Source organism: Populus nigra, chromosome 10 (assembly GCF_951802175.1).
Source record: "Populus nigra chromosome 10, ddPopNigr1.1, whole genome shotgun sequence".
NCBI lineage: Eukaryota > Viridiplantae > Streptophyta > Magnoliopsida > Malpighiales > Salicaceae > Populus > Populus nigra.
The window spans coordinates 12,922,444-12,942,301 of record NC_084861.1 but is presented as its reverse complement, the minus strand read 5'-3'; the positions used below and the strand labels follow the sequence as shown (position 1 = coordinate 12,942,301).

The window sequence follows — 19,858 nt, the reverse complement described above, 5'->3', positions numbered from 1 at the left end:
ATCTCTTACTACTAGCCATCATATAAACAAACCAAGAACTCGAACCTAAGATCAGGAAACAAACAAATCACTTGGTCAAGCTCTTATCACCACCTAAATGGTTCTTTTCCCTGCATCCTTGTTTGCCTACCTTGTTGCATTGGATGCAATGCCAGATCCCACCAGATATCTCAATGTTCCTAACCTTCCAAACAGCCAAGCATCAATGGTTTTTGCTCAGAGATGATCCTGCGATGGAATTTCCACGCTCGAGCTTTTCAATACTTAATTAATGCAATTAAAATTTACATTATCATGGCAACTAAAAAATTGATTTCATTAATATGGGCTAAGAATAGCATACGTCCATCAACATACTTCATTTTTATTATAGTTAAGTTTTAAAATATTAAGAAAAAAAGAGAAAGTTATCAAAGAAAAAAGAAAATAGGAGTTTTTGATAAACCACATTTTGATGATAAAAATATCAATTTTAAGGTGATGGGTTGTTTTGGAGAGAGTTTTCATTAAAGATGATTTGAATTTCTAATTAAATAAACCATGATCGATTTTTTGTATTGACTTAGTTTGATTTTTAGTTTTAAAATTGATTATAAAATGTTTTTAGATTGTAAATGAAGTTATTAAGTTTCATAAGGCAGTTTTTAGATACTACTTCTAAATGAAAATGAGTTGAACTTTTATGTTTTTTAATCAAAATATCTCATAATTGAATATTCAATGGGCAAAATTTGTTGTGGTGGAAGATATCTTTCTCGTCAATCCAAGTATATGTCATCCTTTCCACGCATAGAGTGTCTGGGTTTTGTAGACGCTAGAGTTTAGACGTTCAAGCCTAAAAATCTAGGCATGTCATCCTTTCCACGCGCAGACGTGTCTAGGTTTCGTATACGCTAGACGTTCAAGCGAATCAAGCCTAACAATCTAGGCCTGTAAGCTCATAACCTATATTAGCCCTTCTACTATTCTTTTTACTTTTCACACGGTTGCATAAAAATAATTAAGACATTATTTTTTATTTCCTCGTTGGAATTTGGTTCACAGATCATTATAAGTTTTTATACAAGTTTATAGATGATAATCCACGATTCTAATCAAAAAACGCTTTTCATCAAAATAAAAAATAAATAAGAGAAGAAAAGAAATTTTTATTTTGATAGCTTTAAATTTTTATTCAAAAAACCATGTCCTTGATTTAAAAAAAAAACATTGGCTTTGCCGGATAAGAGAAGACATGCTTAAATAAAACGAGAGGATTTTGATTGATCGCATATATTTTTTACCATAGAATTTAAATAATTTAAATTTTTTCAGGCTATTTTTTAAAAAATCATCACAAAATCAAATAAAATTTGGTTTCGATGCTGGATCTCAACGTTGAAAATAAATTCTGTAGAAAAATCACACAAAAAAATGCAGGCATTGGTGAAAAGAAATATGAAAATGAGCTCAGATGCTGGATCAAGATATAAAAGGAAGCCGATGACTCTGGAGGTCACACTGAATGATTAGATAAACTACACATCAATTTCCATATGAATCTCTTTAGCCTACAAGATCAGGGGATGAGTGATTTGCGAAGACGAGCAAAAATAAAGATCAAGGTCAAATACATAGCCATTATCAACATATCACGCACCAAATGACTCAATTTGATCTTCCTTGTGTTCAGCTTGGATCTCAGATTCCAAGGAGACCAGGTAGTCAGCCTTGTTTGCTTGAGTGAGGTATGCTGGCCAAAACAATTAGTCAAATCATTGGGAGTTACTTAAACAGAACTCCAGATCAGTATGTGTTTCCACAACCAGTTCATACGAGGGAATCTCGAGCTGAGAGAGAAGTTTTTCAAAACATTGCGGAAAAATTGCAGCAATGATGTTTCCCTGTCTACTTGCTCCAGTCTTCTAAAAGATGCAAACTGAATCCAGATCCATGCCATCCCAACCACTTAGCAATATAATTATAACCACAACACCACTAGTCAAAGACAAGCCTTGGAATTCTTTACCACAGCGCACCCTGATAGGTGTTACTAAACCAAGAAATTACGTTTCACACAAATTCTCTCTAACATTTTGAACTTCCAGATTCATGCAGTGAGAGGCTTATTGGAAAACCTTAAAGCTCTCTAACATTTTGGACTTCCAGATTCATGCAGTGCAAGGCTTATTGGAAGAACCAAACCTTAAAGAAGATTGCTAGAGCCAGTTGCAAGAAGAACGCTGCAACCACCATAATTGCAAGATCATTCCCCTCAACAAGGGTCTTGAGATTTGAAGCAACAAACATGCCCGAGTCAACACCAGCAACAAGTATAATGATCCAACGAAAAGCCTCAACTGGGACAACCAACAAAAACTGAAAATATTCCACAGGGCATGCATAGGTCTTTTAAGGCCCAGGAAAAGATAAACAAACAAATGAAATATATAAAGCCACAGTTGGTGATGCTTACCGAGCTTGGAACATAGATGAAAAGAGAATATCCCCACATGCACCAAAACTGTATCAACTTAGGATTTGATTCCAGATAACGAAACAAGAAATAAAATGCCAACGGCACCACAATTGCATAGCCGTAGACTGAAAACACTGCCACGTTCACATATCCAACGTCAAAGCTCCAAGAAGATTTGTGATCAGTACGTTTCTGTATGAGGTAGGTGGCAAGGTTTCCAAGAGAAGCAAGCACAAATATCAATGTAGTTGCGACCCAGACAAGTCCGTATCTAGCATATTAAAAAATGAAATGAACAATTAGATGCCAGGTGAAAGTTGCATCAAGGAAAAACATACAAAGTGAGGGGGGAAGAGGGAGAGAGACAGAGAACCAAACTCACAGATCAGGGTTTGCATCAATCTTGCTGAAAAAATCACCACCAATAGGATAAAAGGAGCTCATCAATCTGTTGACAACAATATCTGTATCCACATTGAAATATTGCATGTACGATGAGATACTAAATACCCCCTTCCAATTGTTTGGTGGTTGTTGCTCAAATCCCTCTGGGTGTAAAAGAAAAGGGGGCTGTTAGATATGAACAGAAAATAATAACCTCCTTGAAAACAAATGCATCATTGGAAACTTTGGTACAACTGGACTGCTTCTGATACAATAATGTAAAGAAAGATATGCATTTCCTGTTTCCTTCTTGGCAAATCAAAACACTGATCAGATTTCTCAGTGAGCAGCATCATGACCAACCAAAGCATTGATTTGTACCATACAGCCATATTTTAGTCCACTTAACAAGATTTCCTAGCTGAATTAAGAACAGCTATATTGGAAAATAATATTTGATTATGAAGAAATTTCGCTTTGTATGAGCGTTCTAGAACTATACTCATTGAAAACATTAGCATTTACTTTTTAGAAGTTAAAAATAGGAATCTACTTCAAATTGCTGACATCAACTTGAGATTACATCGTTTAAATGTAAACTCTACTCCTCCAGGCCTCATCTGTAATCACCACTGGGAAATATGAAACCCCACCAAATTATAAATTCCATTTAAACAAACCAAATGAAAAGCTACAAGGTGATTGCTCAAAATCAGATAATCTCAGTCATTAAACACAGATAAATTAAAGGGCTGAAGTCTATATTTCACATTTTCAAGGAATGACAAATATGAAGGGTGTTCTTGAATTAAGGTCACAATTACTCTAAGCACATTAGATGTTGTAACCTAAAACAACATGATTGCAAGGAATAAACCTCTGATAGCAGCAAATTCACTAATCATATACAACGATATAGCAGATGCCAGATGTCCCCAACATCACAATGTCATTGAGCTATTAGTTTTCATGCTTCCATGGAAACAATGGATGCAGTCCATGTTTCATAGCTACAGAAATTCATTACAAGAGGCCATGACAAAAAACCTCAATATATGCTTGCATCAATAATTACTTTCTATTGTTTATATTTACAATGACGCTCTCTTCTTAGAACCCAATAATAGTATTCCTCCATAAAAGATACAAAACCCCGGAGAAACACATTCAAGGAGCACTCCCCGTTACCACGAGCCAAAATGATATCTTTTGGAAGAAAAACTACCAAATATTAAAGTTTTCAAAGTGGGGACACCATATTCAAGAATTCAATGAAATATCAGCAATAATAGTAAAACTGCAAAAAAACTAATTAATCTTGAATAGCATATCCATAAACATGCACAATGAATTATTCAAAACCCATACCGGGTGGACTTCCAAGAGTTTGATAACCGCGGCCACTGCCTCCATTAATATTTGGAGGGAAGGTTTGCATACTTGCTTCAGGAACTGCACATTTAAGTTCATAAACAAATTTTCATGCTCTAGAATTCTATAATTGATAGTAACGAATTCAACTCCAACCATAAACAGCAAAACCCTAAAAATCCAAAAAAAACACTCATTTACCTTCATAATTCACGATAGTTTTTGCTTTTTCTTCAGTGACCACGGCCTATACAGAAATTGAAAATCAAGAAAACTTTTGTTGTTAATTAATGCTTTATTACTTAGTAGCATTTGCATTTAAGCCACGGGACCTATTAGCAGCGAGCGATTAATACTTTCCAGACTAATCTCAATATCCATTCTAATTAAATAAATTAAAAAAATCAATAGAATTAGCTTGGCTTCTCTAAATAGAAATGAATTGGATACTTACAGGTACTGAACCGAGCAAATGGCTAGAAGGGAGATTTCCGTAAGATTCGTCCATCGGCAAATTGAGATCAGACAGAATCCGGTTTGAAGTAAAGGATTAGTTAAGTTTTCTATTATTGGGATTGGAAAGGGAAAAGAAAGGGAAAAGGACCCTAAAGTTTTGTTGCTTTTCTCAGTTTGGAAGGAAGAAGGAAGAGGAGACTGGCTGGCTGGTTTACCAGCCCTCTCCTCTGTCAGTGGATGGTGGTGACACGCGCAAGTTGAACGCGTGATAACTTTCTGTTGCTGTGGGTACCACCAGAGGCTTGCTTTACACTGGAGCCACGTGCGCATGAATATCATCATGGCTTGAAGTTTGGGCTTATTGTTCCGTTTTGATAATGGTTTTTTTTTAAAATAATTAAGAAAATGTCGTTTTGACTTTTGAGTAAAAAAATATCATAACAAATAATAGACTAGGAGTTTAATAAATTAATACAGATTTTTAACTGAATTACCAGATTTTTTTTTAATTCAGATCGGTACAGCCTTGAGTCAACCCATTATTATATCAACCTGCATGTTGACATCGTCTGCCACTCACGCAACGACAGCATGTGTTACCTATGTGACGAGGATCTGGAAGGGCTCTTCCACACTTGTAGCCCGTGTGAAGTAAATAAATAATGTCTTGGTTGTTTTTAATGTGTTTATTTATTTTATGCAGAAGTAATATTTTCAGGATATAATTAAATTTTCTAAACCTTTAAAAAAATAAGGAGATAAGACTAAGAAAAAAAAAATTTATTTTATATGTGTTTTTTGTGTAGTAATAGATTTTATTAGGAAAAAAATACGTTTTCGTGGCGGTGAAGGTGTGATATTTGCTGCTTTGATGTCCATTTAGAAAGCCCACCTCGCTCTTGGTCCATCCAATCTACGTATGGATCCACACGACAGCATATGGGCCCACTGCAGTTCGAACAATTTGACAAACCTCCTCATCATGGGAACTCACTTCAATCTCGATCCATTCAAGCGCATATTGGGTCTCTGCGATATGGATAATTTGACGAACGTAATCAGTTCGAGAGCCAACCTCTGTCTCGGTTCGTCCGAGTGCATTCAGTTCCCTCACGATACGAACGTAATCCTTAACGGATAGCCTCTGCTTGTCCATAAAAGTCTCTCTCTCTTTTTGCTGAAAACTCCCTGTTCAATGGCAATATGATTTTCCTTTGATATAGGCTGGTGATTGTGCGTTGTCTCGGTGGCTATGGTTACCTTTTTCAATGAATCCTCTATGGAAGTTGAGGTTTTCATCTTATGGGTTATGCAACCATGGAGCGAGGGACAGTTGGCTTTGTCGATGAGTGGAAGAAGCCATTTGTGAATTGGCGAATAATAGCAATGGAAAATGGAGAATGGATAGGTTTTAGTTGCAGCTGCTTAGCGTTCGATACCTGCAATAGGGAAATACATGGGCAAATTCATTATATATGGACTTATCAAGTACTGTACGAAACTATTTCCACGCGGAAACTAGTGCTTCATTTCCGACGAAGATATCCTTGCATTTTTTGGTGACTTGACTAGAAAGTTTCACATGGAAACCTACTAGAAGAAGGCTGAGCATTTTCCATGATGCTTTCGGTAGAGAAAACAGAGACATTACAGGATTTTCCTTTGAACGAGGCTTGGCATCTGTGGTCTTCACAAAGGCGTTGTGGTGGGCGGACCCGAAAATGATAAATGACGACCTGAGCTTTCATTTGATGGCGGCTTCAGTGTCCATGGTGGAGAGAGAGACTTGTAGGGGGGCATCGACATCTCAGGTATTATCCTAATAATTAACGAACACTTTCATTTTTTTCTCACCAAAGGAAAAGGAAGAGGATACAATACTCTCAGGTATTGTACATTGTATTTTTTAAAAGGTTTTTTTTTTAATACAATACATCAAAGATCATAAAAAACATTAAAAAAATGTAAATTCAATACTTTTCAAAGTAAATATATTTCTAGAAAGCATAAAAAACAAAAATTATCACAGTGTAGCAGTAACAACTGCTGGGAAGCAATCACAGAGCGAGTTTTAAGTCTTACAAAGGACCAATATGAACCTTTGATTTTCCCTAGCCAGACACGGTGCGTTCTTCAGTCATGATTGTTTTTCTGGTTCATTGTATTCAGGAGACCACAGGCCACAAGTCTAGAGCTTACAGGCCAATAACCCCAACCACCGCCAATTTGTGATCTGGTCCCAAGGAGCTACCATTGCAGTATCACCAAAATGTAACCAGCAAAGCAGCTCCATCCCTAAGCCATTCGAAGCAACTAATAAATCATGAAAAATCAAACCATTTTGTATAAGAAAACTCGGCGTGGATCTCAGATAAATGATCTAACAAACAGAATTATATCTCAGATAAATGATCTAACAAACAGAATTATCCTTGATTGACCGCACAACAACAATGCAGGAGTAAAAGTAAATAACAACTCAAAATTTTGCTAAACTACAGAGCAGCTCTAAATGTTGATTGACTCAATTATATTAAGATGAGAACTATTCATTTACATTTTACAAAGAACACTCACCCTAACTGAGACACAAGGTTACGGTGCAGGATTCACACCAACCCTGACATCCTTTTAACCCAACAGGGAGTTAGAGATCACTATAATTACGCCAGACCGCACGAAATTCTTCACGGAATGTGTTGAGGCGTGCTTTCAGATTAGGTGTTTTGAAGCTTGCATGGAGCACAATGACTGCCAAAGAAAATATGATTCATCAATTATATGAAAAAATTTTCTCTCGTGAAAAATTTAACCAAATACAGAGAAACTGTGAATTTTACCAAGAAGGCCACTTATGAGCGCCCATGAAATATGCAAAAGACTGCCAGAAGCATACCACAAAACAAAACTGACTGCAAAGAGATGGTAAAGAGAAAGAAACATATGATCAGGCATCATTGATTCCAAGTCAAGATATTCCAGGATTGATTATGAAATTGAGCCTTGAGATATTAATTACCAGCTGAGAATAAAAGGACAAACAATAAACGAGGTTGGCCAAGAATGTACACAGACTTTTTTGCTGATGGACGACCACGGATAACAGGCCTGAATAAAATGTGCATGTGTGGTAAGTACAACCAACATCCATTTCAGAAATGGCCTATGGAGGATAAATTAGTAGTTACTAACTCACATATGCCGAGGCCTCATTTTTGCTGCCAAATGTGGAGAGAACTTCCTTACAGTTCTTGTTACTCTCTCACTGAAAGTAGCTGCAAAACTGCAAAAGAGGGGGACAACCATGCGTCATGCTTGCTGCATATATCATATCACAAGAACAATAAAAGTAAATAGAATAATTATAAAACTACACAATCAATGTCCAACCCTCCCCCAACCTCCACGACTCAAAAGCATAGAGTAGCTTGCACAGAAAAAGAGAAGACAGCAGCCTACTCTTAATCAGAAATGAAATTTTCTTCAAACACAAAAAATCAGATAGCTTGTTAGTTGATTTGTTTTCTCTAATGTAATTGTTGTTAACTACTTCATTCTTCCTCTCTGCAGCTGCTGAAGTGGCATGATTTATGCTCGTTTGACTGGATATAAGTTGACAAGTAGAAGGACTGATAGGCTGCTTTTGCCAGGAAGGATGATAGGGGGAGGATGGATAGGGTAAAGGAGAAATATGGGAGGAGAAAGGATGGTATTGTTTGGCTAAAAAAGAGTGGGGAGGATGGGAGTCAATCCATCCAAATGGAGAGAATTGGAAATTACAAAGAGGGAAAAGATGGTATCCAATCTGCATAATTTGGGAGGATTGAAAATTACAAGTGAGGAAAGTTAGAAATCCTTCCAATCCTCACTCAAGCCTCCATCCTTTTCGTTGAACAAAGCAAACAACCAATCCTTCGCTTCTCACCCACACTGCCTCCTCCATCCTTCTCCCAATCCATCCCAAAAAACACATTGCTAGGAAACTAAACAAGCACCCAGCACATACATCAACTCCATGCCAAGCATGAATCTTTTATGGAATATCCTTCAAAATCTATTTATCAAGCTAACTCATCTAAATTACATATGCAACTACTTCCACATTTACAAACCAATTTTTCTAGTTGAGCCGAGAACGACGATAACACATTATAAATTCAAAGATGAATTGATGCTATCTTTAATTTTGACATTCATGCTCCCACATGCAAATAGAAAACGATCGATTCATATCTCCCATATCTTCCATGCCAAAATCCAGTAAATTCAAGAACATCAAAATTCATAATAAACAGTATTTGTTCAAGAAGAAAAATAGTAGCATGAAGTTTTTTAAAGAACGTAAAAGCACTCAATTACTTAGTTTGTCAGCTACTTGAGAGTAGTTATTCTGAAACAGAAACATCACAATAATACAAATTGAATCATTCTAGCATTACCAAAATTTCAACAACAGAAGAAACAACAAGAAATTTGGAACATGGGACGTTCATTGATTAAGTAGCATACCTATCATTAAGGAAAGCGATGCTTAGAGCCGACAACGCAGTGGCTAGAATAGCCAGTGGCCTTAAGATACATGCAACACCTGAACCCATTATAAAGATCAGTTCTAAACACAAAAACTCTTCATAGATAACAATTAAAATATAATAATAACGGGGCTTTTTTTCCTTACCAAGAATAAGCAGTATCAAAATGAAGTAATTTGTCCGATAGCTGTTCAAACACAGAAACACGCACAAACATAATAAAAACAGATTTTAATTCAAAACTCAACAAATTTAACAGGAAATTGAAAAACCTCATACAGCTGTTACTTAATAAAAGCAATCAGTCGCATAAAATGTATGGAACCCTAAATTGTGCATTACTATTGACTAACACAAACAAAAAGACCAAATCGAACTAAAAATATGCAATTAAGGCACAAATAAACATGTAAATACAACCATCAATAGAGAGAGCGAGTGGGGGGAGAAGTACTAGTAGGAATTGCATTTGAGGCGGCTACTCCACTTCGAGTAAGAACGAGGAATGGTGAATCTTGAGAAGAATTCATTAAGAGGACGAGGCGGAGATGTCCAATCTACTTCCTTTAATGCACCGATTAGATCTTCTGCTGTTACGTTTCCCCAATCCATCTCCCTCAGATTTTGGTAATTATTAACAGCAATAACTATAACAATACGTGTGCTGATTATTGAAAAGTTCGATTTCGTGTTTTTTTTTTCTTTTTAAGAAGAGAGAAAAATCAAGTTTTATGATGCTGTTTTTGAGATTCGAAATGGAGAGGAGAAATGGGAGTTCAGCAACGCTTTTGTAAGAATCGGTGATGTTTGTCGACAGCGAAGAAGAGAGTATTTGTTTAATATGGTAGTGTTTGTTTATACATAATTTTTTGTGTTGAAATGGAAGTAAATAATATTTTTTTATTTTTAAAAAATTATTTTTAATTTTAGTATATTAAAACAATTTAAAATATATAAATTATATTAAATTTTAGTAAAATAAAATTTAAATTTTTTAAAAACACGATTTGAAATTTTTTCTTCCTAAATTTATTTTATATGGGATTAAAGTATTTTTTAAAGTATTTTTTATTTAAAAATATATTAAAAAAATATTTTTTATTTTTAAAATTTTATTTTTAATATTAACCAATTAAAATTATCTAAAAATGTATAAAAAAATTAAAACTATTTTTTAAAAAATAATTAGATCCCTAACGTATTTGTCATCTTAATTAATAAGGTCCCCATTGTATTAATAAATTCTTAATTAAATCCTTACATCAGTTTTAATTAATTAAAATATTAAGTAATCACTTGAGTTTCTGATGATTTCACTTTTCCTTGAGAAACTATTAAATTTTGTAATATCTTCGCTTTGAATCCAGTGATGAACTAGACTAATTCTGTTTATTTACAGGAAAATTGTTTTTTTTTTAAGTAAATTATGAAAAATGTGAATTTCAGAAAAGTATTTTCTGATATTTGGTAGTGTTATGGAAAATGAACTAGAAAATACTTTTCAGTGTTTGGTTATGTTATGGAAAATGAACTGGAAAATAATTTATCAATGAATTAATTTTTTTTTTAAGTTTATCTAATATATATAAAATATTTAATATAAATATTTAATCACTTACAATAAAAGAATGAAATCTAAAAAGTATAATGATGAATTTTTTTATTATATGCTATATTCATACATAGCTTATTTTATAAAATATAACTGTATATGTCATATCATATTATATAGAAATAAGCTTCTTAAATATTTTTTAAGTAAAACCTATTACTATATTTTTTTCAATTTAAAAGCTTAAAATAAGTTTTTTTTTTCATATGAAGAAAGCCAAATTAGTTTATGGTAAGAGTTATATATTTGGGTTTTTTTTTTGGTATGAAGTTTTTTAAAAAAGATAAATAGATTCAAAAAATATTTTGATGGGTTTTTTGGATAAATATTTTTTTTTTACGGGTAAAGGCAATTATCCCTTTAATATCCCTTTAATATATATCAAATAAGCATCAATAAATAAATATAAATATCTAACATCAAACAAAGTCATGTATAAATATTAAGTTTCGATGTCATATACATATATATTAGTTCAAATTACAAACATAAACATGCTAGACCGAATTAAACAAGTAAACATACTTATCAAATAACAAACATAGTCTGAACTCAAATTTTAAACATAGTCAAACTATCTTAGCAAGCAGGCCTGTAGTAGTGTTGGTTCACAAAATTCTGAACCCAAATTTTCCTCGAATTAGCATTTTTTGCCATAAATGCTTTTGCTAACATTTCATTTTAGACCAAATGATCAAATGCATCCCCAAGAGTGATCTCATCAAAGCCTTCAATTTTCATCACTTCCGCGTACAACGCATTAACATCAAGTTGATTTTTGCTAAGGCTTTGAATTGCAAATGATATATTTCCAATCTGTTTAGACAATTTTTCAGCACCATCATCTTCATACATGCGATTTCTCTTCCTATGTTGCCTCTTTTGTGTACTAGAGGAAAATGTCTCTTTTCTCTTAGAAGTTTCTTCATATTCCCCTTCATTTTTAATTGAAATTGATTGTTTTTTAGTGTTCTTTTCCAAGTTGACATCAACATATGATTTGACATAATTTCTGGTTGCCATGTCTTTTCCAACAACAATTGTCATTGCCTCGTACATATCAAGTTTTTTGTTGAGATATTTGTCATGATTGGGATGTGCTTGCTCATAAAGTTTAGAATATGCAATTTTTTAGTTTATTGTATAACATTTTAGAAACAAAAGTAAATATAAAAATTACAAAGAGTATAATATTTATCATACATTTACTTCTTCATCATATACATCTTTCGAAACGGTAATCATCTTCAAACAATTATCTCAGCCAAAACCACTTTTTATTTTTAAGTTTGGTTATTATTCCCTATTCTTTTTTCACAGTCTTGAGATGATTGTCCACATGTTTAGGCTCGCATTGCACGTTGAACTTTTGACTGATTTCTATAGCCACCTTAACAAAAGATTCTGCTTTAAAGGTGGAAGAAAGTTTGCTTCCTTTAAGTGCCTCCTCAGCTAATATCTCAAGCAACATGCAAGACATAGGCTTAGGACCATGTGAAGTGCTTACCCTTGCATTTTTCATTCTGCGTGGAACTCATTTATACAAAAAAAATTACAAATTTATACAAAATAAGATCATACAATATTTAGATTTAATAAATTTCATATAAAAACTACAATTAATAATTAAAAAAGAAATTATAAAAAAGTCAACATGTACGCTAAATACATAACAAAGATAATACAAACTCAAGCAAGACATAATAAAAACAAACACATATAATTAACACTCAATTACTAGTTTCTTTGAGTGTTATAATCATTCCACATGGTTGATGCAATCATTTTTCTTTTTGTTATCCACTCTCTATTCTCTTCTCTTTCCTCCTGTTGACTTAAGTTGATTGTTCATCTAATTGGTTCACTATCCGAACATATTTCTTCCATAAGAAAGTTATAAGGATCAACTCCCATTATGTGATTATGAATAATACAACATACAAGCACAACATCTAATTGTGTTTCATAAGACCAAAAAGATTTTCCATCAATTGATCTAAAATGACTCTTCAAAATACCAAACTCTCGCTCAATAGCGGTTCTCAATGAAGAGTGTCAAAGATTAAATAAATTTTTTTTATTTTCTGGTGCACGTTCTGTAAACTCATTCAAGTGATATCGAACTCCACGAAAAGGAGAAATGATTCCTTTTCGAATACCGTAACCAGCATCACCAAGATAATATTTCCCTATAAATTAAAAAAAAATAAAAACCTATTACTATCTTTATCTGATAAGACATTTTATATGTTTATTGCATATAATACAATATTTTATTATATACCTTCTGGAATTTTTAGACCACTAGGTCTTGATAATGCATCACCTAAAACCCGTGAATCATGTGCACTTCCTTCCCAGCCAGCTAAAACATATATAAACTTCAAATCAAAAGTTATAGCTGCTAAAACATTTTATGTTGTTTCTTCTTTTCGACCTCGAAACTTTCCTTGAATCTCAACAGGAACATTTGTAGGAACATGGGTACCATCAATTGCTCTCACACGATCCTATATAAACATGCAAAAATGATTTATAAACTTTTCTTCTAGATGTAATTAATTAATGAATAAAAATATTGGTATTGTTCTCATACCTTAAAATAAGGATAGAATCTTCGATTATTCATTATCTCAGCCGAAACTGTATCCTCTGGATCTTTAATAAGGTGTTTGTATAACTTAAGAATTGCTTTTAAAACAATTCTAAAGTAACGATGGATAGTTTCAGCAGACCTATAGTATATACCACTAATGAAATGAAATCTTTGGTTTTGGCCTACAATTTGTAAGAACACAATTACTTACTCCCTAATCGACACATTTTGAGTTGATCGTAATAGGTCATAACTTGTGAGAACATCACACAATCTATATAAGACAACAGGTTTCATACGAATTTGTTTAACGCAATGTCTATCACCTTAATTCAAAATGTTGTCAATATAGAATTCTCGTTGAGCAATTGCATTTATACGTGGTTCTCTTGGTATATAAACTGTATTTCTTTTTTGTTCAATAATAGCTACCCCTGTAACTATCACAGTTACAGCTGCTCCCATACATGATGCATGAATTATCTTATTATCCATAACACGAAAGTGAAGTTTTCTGATAACAAAACCTAAAAATTTAGAGAAATAAATATTAAAAAAAGCATATAAAATACTTACACAATTAATACAATAAATTATGCTCAAAGAAGCGGACAATGTATAATAATTATGGCAATGATATCTGATTCCCTATACAAACAAGGTCTTAAAATATATTATTTAAGACCATAACATTCAATTTCTCGATGATAAAACCGTTTTGAAAATTATACATTTCATAAGTTCACAATGATCAATAAACATTGCATAATGAAATCCATATAATTACCGGCATAGCCACACAAATTTATTCACATATAACAAATATAATCAAACACTAATCATAAATTAATCAAAGCAAAATAAAACATAAATTTATGTTTATTAGGGTTCTATTATAATTTCATTGTTCCCATCCCATTCTCCCATTCCCCTCATCCTATCGGTTTCTATAATTCCTCATTTTCCCTGTTATAACCGGTTTCTATAATTCCTCATTTCTCCTGTTATATTCATTCCCCATTTCCCCTGTTATAACCGGTTTCTATAATTCCCCATTAACATTCCTCAATTGCCTTATTCCCATTCCCCTCCCATTCCCCTCTCCTCTCGGTTCTAATTTCCCCAATTCTCTTGTTCCCTCTCCCTCTCGGTTTCTCTCATTCCCCCATTCCCCTGTTCTCTCTCACTCTCGGTTTCTCCTCTTCTCTCCCCCGACTACTTGCTTTGGTAACGCCGTGACTTGACAAAAAAAAGAGCAAGGGTTGACAGAAAGTATATGGTGGCCGGATCTGGGGACAGGGAGGGGCTACTTCATAGTAAAATTCACAGAAATCTTCCCCTCTGTTTTGCCTCTCTTTGTTAATAGAAATCGCCCCCCCCCCGTTTTGGCCTCTCTCTGTTCACAGCAATCGATCGCCCCCCAATCATTTTGCCTCTCTATGTTAACAGAAATCGCCCCCTATTTTGCCTCTTTATATTAACAGAAATGACCCCCCTGTTTTGCCTCTTTATATTAACAGAAATGACCCCCCTGTTTTGCCTCTCACTGTTCACAGAAATCGCACCCCCATGTTTTGTTTCTCTCTGTTCACAGTTATCTCCCCCCCCTCGGTTTTGTCTCTCTGTTTGGTTAGAAATTCCCCCTTGTTTGGTTAGATGATTTGAGTTGTCGATTATGATTCATGAAGAAGAAAACTGTAAATCCCAAGAAAAACCAAGGCTGGATTAAATTAAAGAAAATAAACTAAACTAAAAAGAAGTGGGGGTAAGAACCAATACACTTAAAGAAAATGGGACCTAAATGCAAATAAGAATAATTATAGAGCATAAATACTCCTATTCTCACCAAAAACAGATCTGCAGCTACATAAAGAAAGAAAAGAGGGAGTTTTTATATCTATTTTTAGAAATTAAAAGAGAAACACCAAAATTTCAAGAACCCATCCCAGATTGAGGGTTATAGGTAAAATAAACCCTGGTGGGAAAGGGGTCAACAAGAAAAAATTGAATAAGAAGAGAAGAGGGGAGGGTCGGCTGTCATTAGAAAGAAAAGGAGGGTTCGAAGCCTTGATTCACATCAGGTAAGATATTCTAAACCTGGTCTTATGAGTTATTTCAAGTTGATTATGAATTGATGCCTGGATGTTAATTTATATATTGAGTTCTTAGACTTGAATTGAGGAAAAAGTAAGAGTTGTTAAAGTAAAGAACTTCATGTGTTGTGTGTAAATGGAAAGGTTGATGAATCTGGACAGTTTCGTCTCTTGACCTTCAAAGAGATTTTAGGTAGGAGAATGAAGGAATTAGGATCAATTTCCTTCATAGAAATTGTAGTTTTGGATGTTTGTTAATGAGCGATTTTGACTACCTTAGAGGCAGAAATAGGTTCTTCCCAAAACATAGAACTTGTAGCCTCATGTCTTACCTTTCCAACGCCATAAATTTCACTTGAATCGGAGTTCTATAACTCCAGATATAGTTAAAAATCTGAGAAGAGGTCAGACAGTAACAGTTCGAAAATGAACAGTAACAGTTGGACAGTAACAGTCCAAGCGTTTGTTAATGAGCGATTTTGACTACCTTAGAGGCAGAACTAGGTTCTTCCCAAAACATAGAACTTGTAGCCTCATATCTTACCTTTCCAACGCCATAAATTTCGCTTGAATCGGAGTTCTATAACTCCAGATATAGTTAAAAATATGAGGAGAGGTCAGACAGTAACAGTTCAAAAATGGACAGTAACAGTTGGATAGTAACAGTACAAGCATTTGTTAATGAGCGATTTTGACTACCTTAGAGGTAGAACTGGGTTCTTCCCAAAACATAGAACTTGTAGCCTTATGTCTTACCGGGTAAGGGGATCACCATGGAATGGCCAGCATACATTTAGTGTATGTTAGGATTCCGGGTAAAGGGATCGCCTTGTATCGACTCCTATGGGGTGGTGATGACAATACCAGTGAAATTGGTATCGGTAATGTGATAAGCAAAAGTAATCACGTTGATCTTATAAAGTCTGGAATGAAGGTTGATAGTGGCAGAGGGAACGATTATTAATAGTTTGAATAAGGAAGAGATTTTTTTTTAAATAAAAAAAAACTAGAAGGGAGAAGTAAATGAAATATGAATACATGTTACCCTGTTGAAATTATTAGATTTTCATATTGTTATATTTATGGAAATATTCACCTTGCAATAATATGTATTTTGTTTCAGGATCATCGCATGCACGACAGGAGTAGATCCTAACTTATGTTTTCTTTTTGAAGTCTAGGTTCTAGGGAGTATACCTTTGTATTTTGTAAACATGAAAATGGTTGTATAACTTAATTTGTATAATAAATGTTTAAACTTGATTGGATGAATTTAACGTTGTAGTTTATATAACCATATTTCATGTCTATGTATTTATATTATTTAAATTATCCATCCATAATGATATTTTTTTGTTATATAATGCATATCATAAATATTATGGTTGATAAGTGCGAGTATAATTGTGGAATTGAAACCCAGGATGATTGGGTCGGGAATTAAGTTATGAGATGCGAACTGTTACAAGTGTAAACAGGTTACATGTCGGTAACTTAGGACCTTCCGGTATAGGGGGGACTCAGTCGAAATTCTGGTAGATGTTAATACGAAGACCATGAATATGTATATGTATATATATATAAAAAAAAAATTAACTACTCTGTTTTTCTATTGACATGAGATTGTGGTTTTATCCCAGAAATGAGGGATGTTACAAAAACAGTCTTGGAAAAAATGTGTTTTTTGTGGGTTGCTTGATGAATTTGGTTAGTTTTAACCGTGGAATGTGACGAGAGAAGATGAAAAGTTATGGAAATGTTATGGAAAAAATATGACAATAGCAGATTTATCAAGAATATCAAAGGATTTATGCCATAATTTTTACAGATCTACGAAGAAGAAGATAAAAATATAAAGGAAAAAAAAATACCTGAAATTAATTGGTCCAGAAAAATGCTATTGTTCATGCTTAGCTTCCAATTGATTTTGAAGAAAAAGAGATTGTGTATTTGAGAAAATAAACGGAGCTGAAAAAAAAGGAAAGTGTTTTCCTTTCTTTAACAGAAGGAAAACACTTTCCTTTGGTAACGTTGTTTTTTTTAGTTTGACTGGAATTCAGTTTTCTTTGACTACTTTTTCATATTGTTATCAAACATGGAAAAACAAGGAAAGTGAATTCCAGGAATTCATTTTTCTATAAACAAACACGCCCATATATAAAGAAAAATAAAATTCTCAACTTTTTTAATATGTCCTTGGCATGATATGATGGAGAAAAATTAGTGAATTCATGACTTTTTAATGAAAGAAAAAGAGATTACATAAGTTTCATGGGATCACTTAATAATTTTATCAGCTAAAATTAACAAAAAGATTTTATTGTTGCTTTAGATCGGGAAGTTTTTCGAAACTTAAGTGCCCAGTATAGATTGCTACTATAGATCGGAAACTTTTTCGATATTTGTCCTTGGAGAAAAGTAAAAAAAAACAAATATAATAAAAGTAGTGTCTGAGCCCGGGTTCGAACCGGGGACCTCTAGTGTGTGAGACTAGCGTGATAACCGACTACACCACCCAGACAGAAGCTGCAAGTTTTTGCCTTACTATTTTACTAAATGTGACATGGTGACCCATCCACCCCACCCCTCGTCTTTTTATATCACAGGCAGTGACTCTAGCAGTTGCTTGTTTTGGAGCGCAAAGAACCGCTGCGTAGAGTTAGCTCTATTGTTTTCTTGTGCAAGAACTGCAATAACTTTGGGTAGCTCATCAAGTCTCTGCTTTGCTACCTACCTTCATCTCCAACCTCAAAACTTCCAAAACAGTTTAGGAATTCCAAGGTTTAGAATGTCAACTATTATTTACTTTCTCTGTCTTTCTCTCTTAACTTCAGTTTCCAAATCCATCAATGACTCCACCTCACTGTATCTCTCACCCACCATATTCTTCCCCAATTACCAAAACATGCTAAACTCTTTCAAAATTTACATTTACACCCCTTCGAAGCCCTTTTCCTTCTCTTCTCCCACTGAGTCTCTTTTCTTCACTTCTCTCCAAGCCAGTCCCTTTGTAACCCAAAACCCAGAAGAAGCTCACCTATTCTTTGTTCCGTTCGCCTCCAATCTCTCCACGCGCTCAATCGCGCGTTTTATTAGAGACCTCAGAATGGAGTTCCCGTACTGGAACCGCACTCTCGGCGCCGATCATTTTTATGTATCCTGTGCCGGTCTGGGTTACGAGTCTGACCGAAATCTCGTGGAACTGAAGAAAAACTCGGTACAGATCTCTTGCTTCCCGGTACCAGAGGGTAAGTTTGTGCCTCACAAGGATATTACCTTGCCTCCACTCGCGAGGATCACACGCGCATCACACGCTCCGGGGAACAGGACAGTGAGGTATCTAGTAAGACACAATGGGGCCAAAGATTCAAAATTGGCCAACGAATTGAGAAATGATTCTGATTTTCTGATGGAATCCGAACCGTCCAATGAAATGACTTTAGTCGAGAGACTAGGGAGCAGCATGTTTTGTTTGTTCGAGGACGGGGCTGATATTTCTGGAATAGGTGAAGCATTGCGTTTTGGGTGTGTGCCTGTAATGGTAACTGACCGTCCGATGCAGGACTTGCCGTTGATGGATGTGCTCAGTTGGCAGAAGATTGCTGTTTTTGTGGGGTCCGGTGGTGGGATTAAGGAAATGAAACGAGTGTTGGATCGGACGTGTAAAGATGATGAGTGCGAGGGAACGAGGAGATTGGGTGTGGCGGCGAGCCAGCACTTTGGGTGGAATGAAATCCCGCAGCCGTACGATTCGTTTTATATGGTGATTTACCAGCTTTGGCTTAGGCGGCACACAATTAGATACCCCCGGAGAGAATTTGTGTAGGGCCTTTATTAATTGACAAGGCAAAATGATATTTTATTTTTCTGGTGAAATGGAGGTGTGACGTATTTTATGACTAGGTGGTCAAAAATCAAGATGTATAATGGAGGAGATTGCCCATAAATTTCTCCTCTTTTGTCTTTGAGGTGTGATTTTTAAAAGAAACTTTCTTATTGCTTATAGATTATGATTTTTTTTTTTACATAACCTTAATACGTTTTTTTTTTTATTTAATGTGGGTGTCCGGGCTAACTTGCGCGTACCTCGACTAATCTCACGGGCCCTGAAGTTAACAATCATATAAGCCTTCAATGATCATCATATGAACAATCACAGGGCTTGAATCTAAAACCATAAAAAAAATAAATCTTTTAGTCTTAAATTTTTACCACTGAACTACCACCTCGTAAAATTATTGATTAGGTGTTATCTGGGCATGTCATTAGTTGTTAGAATGGGATTCTCCAAGGGCTTTTATAGTCGCTGTCTTGCTGTGGTAGGTCAGATTTCGGCTAATATTTCCCTGTACTCGC

At 34.6% G+C, this 19,858-nt stretch overlaps 3 protein-coding genes and 1 non-coding gene across 6 annotated transcripts; 1 reads left to right on the top strand and 3 right to left on the bottom strand.

Moving 5' to 3' along the window:
• Positions 1-1,469: 1,469 nt before the first annotated feature.
• On the bottom strand, positions 1,470-4,941 carry LOC133704081 (uncharacterized). Of its 2 annotated transcripts, none has more exons than XM_062128823.1 (6): positions 4,668-4,941; positions 4,415-4,460; positions 4,211-4,294; positions 2,841-3,006; positions 2,456-2,729; positions 1,470-2,339 (listed from the first exon to the last, which is right to left on the bottom strand). In XM_062128823.1, exons 1-6 carry the CDS (start codon positions 4,719-4,721, stop codon positions 2,199-2,201), a joined length of 765 nt encoding a protein of 254 aa, XP_061984807.1. In that variant the 5' UTR covers positions 4,722-4,941; the 3' UTR covers positions 1,470-2,198. The 2 variants fall into 2 exon arrangements, with proteins under 2 accessions (XP_061984807.1, XP_061984806.1); XM_062128822.1 differs by having other exon boundaries at positions 1,470-2,358; positions 4,668-4,939.
• Positions 4,942-6,646: 1,705 nt separating this feature from the next.
• Positions 6,647-10,047, bottom strand: LOC133704639 (PRA1 family protein A3-like). Of its 2 annotated transcripts, none has more exons than XM_062129526.1 (8): positions 9,656-10,047; positions 9,348-9,388; positions 9,179-9,257; positions 7,866-7,952; positions 7,689-7,777; positions 7,510-7,581; positions 7,247-7,420; positions 6,647-6,982 (listed from the first exon to the last, which is right to left on the bottom strand). In XM_062129526.1, the coding sequence occupies exons 1-7, from the start codon at positions 9,811-9,813 to the stop codon at positions 7,317-7,319; spliced, it is 630 nt and encodes a 209-aa protein (XP_061985510.1). In that variant the 5' UTR covers positions 9,814-10,047; the 3' UTR covers positions 6,647-6,982; positions 7,247-7,316. The 2 variants fall into 2 exon arrangements, with proteins under 2 accessions (XP_061985510.1, XP_061985511.1); XM_062129527.1 differs by having other exon boundaries at positions 6,647-6,964.
• Positions 10,048-17,949: 7,902 nt separating this feature from the next.
• On the bottom strand, positions 17,950-18,023 carry TRNAV-CAC (transfer RNA valine (anticodon CAC)). Its single transcript has one exon. It is a non-coding gene; the product is annotated as a tRNA-Val (tRNA).
• Positions 18,024-18,608: 585 nt separating this feature from the next.
• LOC133705323 (probable glycosyltransferase At5g11130) lies at positions 18,609-19,328 on the top strand. The gene has a single exon (XM_062130460.1). The coding sequence runs from the start codon at positions 18,609-18,611 to the stop codon at positions 19,326-19,328; it is 720 nt and encodes a 239-aa protein (XP_061986444.1).
• Positions 19,329-19,858: the final 530 nt, after the last annotated feature.

Bases quoted from the DNA above. Each gene is read 5' to 3' on its own strand.
- LOC133704639 (XM_062129526.1), bottom strand. From the start codon at position 9,813: ATGGATTGGGGAAACGTAACAGCAGAAGATCTAATCGGTGCATTAAAG. The intron at 7,953-9,178 runs GTATGCTACTTA...CCTCTTTTGCAG, and splicing joins ATCGCTTTCCTTAATGATAG to TTTTGCAGCTACTTTCAGTG. The intron at 7,421-7,509 runs GTAAAATTCACA...TTTCTTTGGCAG, and splicing joins GCTCATAAGTGGCCTTCTTG to TCATTGTGCTCCATGCAAGC.
- LOC133705323 (XM_062130460.1), top strand. From the start codon at position 18,609: ATGGAGTTCCCGTACTGGAACCGCACTCTCGGCGCCGATCATTTTTAT.
- LOC133704081 (XM_062128822.1), bottom strand. From the start codon at position 4,721: ATGGACGAATCTTACGGAAATCTCCCTTCTAGCCATTTGCTCGGTTCA. The intron at 4,461-4,667 runs GTAAGTATCCAA...ATTTCTGTATAG, and splicing joins ATTTGCTCGGTTCAGTACCT to GCCGTGGTCACTGAAGAAAA. The intron at 4,295-4,414 runs GTAAATGAGTGT...TTAAATGTGCAG, and splicing joins AACTATCGTGAATTATGAAG to TTCCTGAAGCAAGTATGCAA.